The sequence below is a fragment of the Coloeus monedula genome (genome assembly GCF_965178545.1).
Source record: "Coloeus monedula genome assembly, chromosome: 31".
Classification (NCBI taxonomy): Eukaryota; Metazoa; Chordata; class Aves; order Passeriformes; family Corvidae; genus Coloeus; species Coloeus monedula.
In genome coordinates, this window is record NC_138811.1 from 1,064,453 (window position 1) to 1,070,452 (window position 6,000).

Here is a 6,000-nt window from a genome sequence, read left to right on the forward strand (position 1 = left end):
GACACCCCTGGGACACCCTGGGACACCCCTGGGTCACCTCTGGGTCACCTCTGGGACACCCCTGGGACACCCTGGGTCACCCTGGGACACCCCTGGGTCACCCCTGGGTCACCCTGGGTCACCTCTGGGACACCCTGGGTCACCTCTGTCACCCCCTGTCACCCCTGAAGCACCCCCAGAGGGGACACTGGGGACACCCTGGGGACCCCTCCCTGTTTCAGAGCCCCCTCCCCAATTCAGAGCCCCCTCCCCAATTCAGGCCCCCCCATTTCAGGGCCCCCTCCCCATTTCAGAGCCCCCTCCCCATTTCAGAGCCCCCTCCCCATTTCAGGCCCAGCCACACCCAGCCCTGGGTGTCCCCAATGTCCCCTCTGGGGGGGGGGGGCTTTCTCCCTCCATCCCACAGCTCAGGGCATCTCCCCTGGAGTTTGGGGACCCCTCCTCGATTTGGGGACCCCCTCCCCGATTTGGGGGACCCCTCCCCGATTTGGGGACCCCCTCCCCGATTTGGGGGCCCCCCCGTACCAGCAGGTAATCGGCCCACATGGCGCGGGCGGCCTCCAGGGCCTCCTGGCGCAGCCTCATCACGTGCTCGTAGCGGGCGGGGGTCCAGTGCTTGGGACCCTCCTCGTCAGGGAAGGATCTGGGGGGGGCACCAGGGGGGTACCGTGAGACCCCTGGGACCCCCTCCCCAAAATTCTCGGCAGATCCCCCCCCTCCCCAAGCCTCCCAGAACCTCCCTCAAGCACCTCCAGGATCCCCCAACTCCCCCAGAACCCCCCCAAAACCACCCCCCCCAAAGCCTGCCAGGATCTCCCAAATCCTGCCAGGACCCCCCCCCAAAATTTCTCCTGAGCTCCCCCAGACCCCCCAAACCTCCCCAAATCCCCCCAGGAACCCCCCTCGCCCCCCGCCCCCCAGTCCCCACCATGGCTCCTTGGGGTGCCTCCACTCCCTAAAGCAACCAAACTCCCTCCCAACCCATGGAGACCCCCAAAGTCCCCCCCAAACCCCCCCAGGACCCCCCCAGACCCCTCAGGACCCCCCCAAATTTATCCCTGAGCCCCCCAAAGCCCCCCCAAAGCCCCTCACTTGGGCTCCTCCCGGTGCCTCCAGAGCACCCACTGGTACAGGCCCTGCACCCCCAACCCATGGGGACCCCCAAAGACCCCCCAAACCCCCCCAGAATGCCCCAAACTCCCCCCCAGAGCCTCCAGGACCCCCCCAAACCCCTCAGGACCCCCCCAAATTTATCCCTGAGCCCCTCAGGACCCCCCCAAAGCCCCTCACTTGGGCTCCTCCCGGTGCCTCCAGAGCACCCGGTGGTAGAGGCCCCGCACGCGGCCCAGCCACTCGCCCAGCAGCGCCGAGGTGTTGTCCACGCTGTGGTCAACGGCCACCCTGAGGGGACAGCGGGGACACCCGAGGGTCCCACGGGGGGGGTCACCCTGAGGAGCCCCTCCCTGAGCGTCCCTCACACTCCCCTCACTCGCACGGCTCCCCCCCAGTGTCACCAGTGTCCTCCCAGTGCCCCCAGTGTCCCCCAAAGTCCCCTTAGTGCCCCCAGTGTCCCCCAGTGCCCCCAGTGTCCCCCAGTGTCCCCCAGTGTCCCCAGTGTCCCCAGTGTTCCCCAGTGCCCCCAGTGTCCCCCAAAGTCCCCTTAGTGCCCCCAGTGTCCCCAGTGTCCCCCAGTGCCCCCAGTGTCCCCCAGTGTACTCCCAGTGTCCCCCAGTATACTCCCAGTGTCCCCAGTGTCCCCCAGTGTACTCCCAGTGTCCCCCAGTGTCTCCAATGTCCCCCCAGTGTCCCCCAGTGTCCCCAGTGTCCCCCAGTGTACTCCCAGTGTCCCCAATGTCCCCCAGTGCCCCCAGTATCCCCCAGTGTCCCCCCAGTGTCCCCCAGTGTCCCCCCAGTGTCCCCCAGTGTCCCCAGTGTTCCCCCAGTGTCCCCAGTGTCCCCCAGTGTTCCCCAGTGTCCCCTCACCCACCACAGCGCCATCCTGTCCTTGGGGTGCCGTGTTCCCCCAGTGCCCCCAGTGTCCCCCAGTGTCCCCCAGTGTCCCCCAGTATCCCCAGTGCCCCCAGTGCCCCCAGTGTCCCCCAGTGTCCCCAGTGTCCCCCAGTGTACTCCCAGTGTCCCCCAGTGCCCCCAGTATCCCCAGTGTCCCCCAGTGTCCCCAGTGTCCCCCAGTGTCCCCAGTGTCCCCAGTGTCCCCCAGTGTCCCCAGTGTTCCCCAGTGTCCCCAGTGTCCCCCAGTGTCCCCCAGTGTCCCCAGTGTTCCCCAGTATCCCCAGTGCCCCCAGTGCCCCCAGTGTCCCCCAGTGTCCCCAGTGTCCCCCAGTGTACTCCCAGTGTCCCCCAGTGCCCCCAGTATCCCCAGTGTCCCCCAGTGTCCCCAGTGTCCCCCAGTGTCCCCAGTGTCCCCAGTGTTCCCCAGTGTCCCCAGTGTTCTCCCAGTGTCCCCCAATGTCCCCCAGTGTTCTCCCAGTGTCCCCAGTGTCCCCCCAGTGTCCCCAGTGTCCACCAGTGTCCCCCAGTGTCCCCCCAGTGTCCCCAGTGTCCCCCAGTGTCCCCCAGTGTCCCCAGTGTCCCCCAGTGTCCCCCCAGTGTCCCCCAATGTCCCCCAGTGTCCCCCAGTGTCCCCCAGTGTCCCCCCAGTGTCCCCCAGTGTCCCCCAGTGCCCCCAGTGTCCCCCAGTGTCCCCAGTGTCCCCAGTGTCCACCAGTGTCCCCAGTGTCCCCCAGTGTCCCCCAGTGTCCACCAGTGTCCCCAGTGTCCACCAGTGTCCCCAGTGTCCCCAGTGTCCCCAGTGTCCACCAGTGTCCCCCAGTGTCCCCCAGTGTCCCCAGTATCCCCAGTGTCCCCCAAAGTCCCCTTAGTGCCCCCAGTGTCCCCCAGTGCCCCCCAGTGTACTCCCAGTGTCCCCCAGTGTCCCCAGTGTCCCCCAGTGTACTCCCAGTGTCCCCCAGTGTCCCCAGTGTCCCCAGTGTCCCCCAGTGTCCCCCAGTGTCCCCAGTGTCCCCCAGTGTCCCCAGTGTACTCCCAGTGTCCCCAGTGTCCCCCAGTGTCCCCCAGTGTCCCCAGTGTCCCCCAGTGTCCACCAGTGTCCCCAGTGTCCCCCAGTGTCCCCAGTGTCCCCCCAGTGTCCCCAGTGTCCAGCAGTGTCCCCAGTGTCCCCAGTGTACTCCCAGTGTCCCCAGTGTCCCCCAGTGTCCCCCAGTGTCCCCAGTGTCCCCCAGTGTACTCCCAGTGTCCCCCAGTGTCCCCAGTGTCCCCAGTGTTCCCCAGTGTCCCCCAGTGCCCCCAGTATCCCCAGTGTCCCCCAGTGTACTCCCAGTGTCCCCAATGTCCCCCAGTGTCCCCCAGTATCCCCCAGTGTACTCCCAGTGTCCCCCAGTGCCCCCCAGTGTCCCCCAGTGTCCCCAGTGTCCCCCAGTGTTCCCCAGTGCCCCCCAGTGTCCCCCAGTGTCCCCAGTGTACTCCCAGTGTCCCCCAGTGTCCCCCAGTGCCCCCCAGTGTTCCCCAGTGTCCCCAGTGTTCCCCAGTGTCCCCAGTGTCCCCAGTGTACTCCCAGTGCCCCCAGTGTACCCAGTGTCCCCAGTGTCCCCCAGTGTCCCCAGTGTCCCCCAGTGTCCCCCCAGTGTCCCCAGTATCCCCAGTGTCCACCAGTGTCCCCCAGTGTCCACCAGTGTCCCCAGTGTCCCCCAGTGTACTCCCAGTGTCCCCCAGTGCCCCCAGTGTCCCCAGTGTCCCCAGTGTCCCCAGTGTCCCCAGTGTCCCCAGTGTCCCCCAGTGCCCCCAGTGTCCCCAATGTCCCCCAGTGTCCCCAGTGTCCCCTCACCCACCACAGCGCCATCCTGTCCTTGGGGTGCCGCAGCCTCTCGAGCCCGCCCAGCACCAGCGGCAGCGCGTGGGCCGCGTTCCTCGCCAGCAGCGCCACGGCCACGCGCGGCGGCCGCAGCGGCGACTCCGGGTTCCAGCGCTCCTCGGGGAAGTATCCGGCGGCCGGGCCGGGCCCGAAGCCGAGCCGGGACCCCCCGGAGGAGCCGCCGGGGCCCCGGCCCGGCCCCGCCAGCAGCAGCAGCGGCAGCAGCAGCGGCCACGGCCGCGCCGCCATCTTGGGCGCCCCTCACAGCAAGCCCCGCCCTTCTCCCTCAGGGGCCTCGCTTTGGCCACGCCCACACGCGCGCTGATTGGTCAATCCGCGTTGTGACCACGCCCATAACACCCATATATAGGCACGGCGCGTAGCCACGCCCACTAGAGCCATAGATGGGCGGTGCTAGCGTTAGGCCACGCCCACATCGCGCACCCATATATGGGCATTGCTGGTGATCACGCCCCCTTGTGGCCACGCCCCCTCCGCCCCTCAGAGAATTCTTCCTAAAAATTTCCTTTTTCGAGGATTTTTAACCCCGAATTTTCCCATTTTTCAACGGTTTTTACACCCCAAATGCCGCCTCCGAGCAATTTCCCCTTCACAACTTCCCCTTTCCAAGGGTTTTTTAATCCCGAATTTCCGTTTTCAAGGAGTTTCAACTCCGAATTTTCCCGCTTTTCTGCTGTTTTAGCCCCAAAATTCCAGAAGGAAATAAAGGAAAAAATGGGAATAAAGAAAAAGAAAGGGGAATAAGGAGAAAGAAATGGGAATATTCTGATTTGGGGACCGCTTTTTCTTTCTATTCCCACAAAAACTTTGGAATTCGGTACTGGAGCTCCAGGGGGAGGTGAGAAAAATGGGGAGGAAAGGGGGGGAAATGGGAATAAATGGGAATAAATGAGAATAAATAGGAATAAAGGGGGGAAAAAAGAGGGGGAAATGGGGGGAAAGAGGGAAAAAAAGAGGGAAAACGAGAGAAAAAAGGAGAAAAAAAGAGGGGAAATGGGGAATAAAGGGGAAAAAATGGGAATAAAAGGGAATAAAGAGGAATAAATGGGAATAAAGGCGAATAAATGGAAATGTTTTCGGAATAAATGGGAATAAACGGGAATTAAAAGCCAATAAAAGAGAATAAATGGGAATAAAAAGGAATAAATGGGAATAAAAGGAAATAAAAAGGAATTAAAGGAAATAAAAAGGAATAAAAGGGAATTAAAGGGAATAAATGGCAATAAAAGGAAATAAAGGGGAATAAATCTGAATAAAGAAAAATAAATGGGATTAAATCAGAATTAATCGGAATAAAAGGGGATGTTTCGGGAATAAATGGGAATAAAGGGGAATAAAAGGGAATAAATGGGAATTAAAGGGAAAAAAAGAGAATAAATGGCAATAAAAAGGAATAAAACAGAATAAATTGGAATTAAAAGGAATAAGTGGGAATAAAAGAGAATAAAGGGAAATAAATGGGAATAAATGGGGGAATAAAAGGGAAATAAAGGAAATAAATGGGAATGAAGGGGGATGTTTTGGGAATAAAAGGGAATGAATGGGAATAAAAGGGAATAAATGGGAATGAAGGGGGAATAAATGGGAATAAATAGGAATGAAAGGGGAGAAATGGGAATAAATGGGAATAAAAGGGAATGTTTTGGGAATAAAAAGGAATAAACGAGAATAAAAGGGAATTCAAGGGAATAAATGGGAATAAAAGGGAATAAAGGGGAATAAATGGGAATAAAGGCGAATAAATGGAAATGTTTTCGGAATAAATGGGAATAAACGGGAATTAAAAGCCAATAAAAGAGAATAAATGGGAATAAAAAGGAATAAATGGGAATAAAAAGGAACAAATGGGAATAAAAGGAAATAAAAGGGAATTAAAGGAAATAAAAAGGAAAAAAAGGGAATAAAAGGGAATAAATGGCAATAAAAGGAAATAAAGGGGAATAAATCTGAATAAAGAAGAATAAACGGGATTAAATCAGAATTAATCGGAATAAAAGGGGATGTTTCGGGAATAAATGGGAATAAAAGGGAATAAAAGGGAATAAATGGGAATTAAAGGGAATAAAAGAGAATAAATGGCAATAAAAAGGAATAAAACAGAATAAATGGGA

The 6,000-nt window shown here is 58.5% G+C and overlaps 1 protein-coding gene across 1 annotated transcript in view; it reads right to left on the reverse strand.

Moving 5' to 3' along the window:
* Window positions 1-4,117, reverse strand: part of LOC309583637 (procollagen galactosyltransferase 1-like) — a gene marked incomplete at its 5' end in the record, with an annotated part of 28,697 nt that extends 24,580 nt beyond the window's left edge. The window contains 3 exons of the mRNA XM_082299413.1: window positions 526-643; window positions 1,291-1,401; window positions 3,846-4,117. Of these exons, the coding sequence (XP_082155539.1) occupies window positions 526-643; window positions 1,291-1,401; window positions 3,846-4,117 (501 nt within the window). The remainder of the gene's footprint in view (window positions 1-525; window positions 644-1,290; window positions 1,402-3,845) is intronic.
* Between the last annotated feature and the right edge of the window lie 1,883 nt (window positions 4,118-6,000).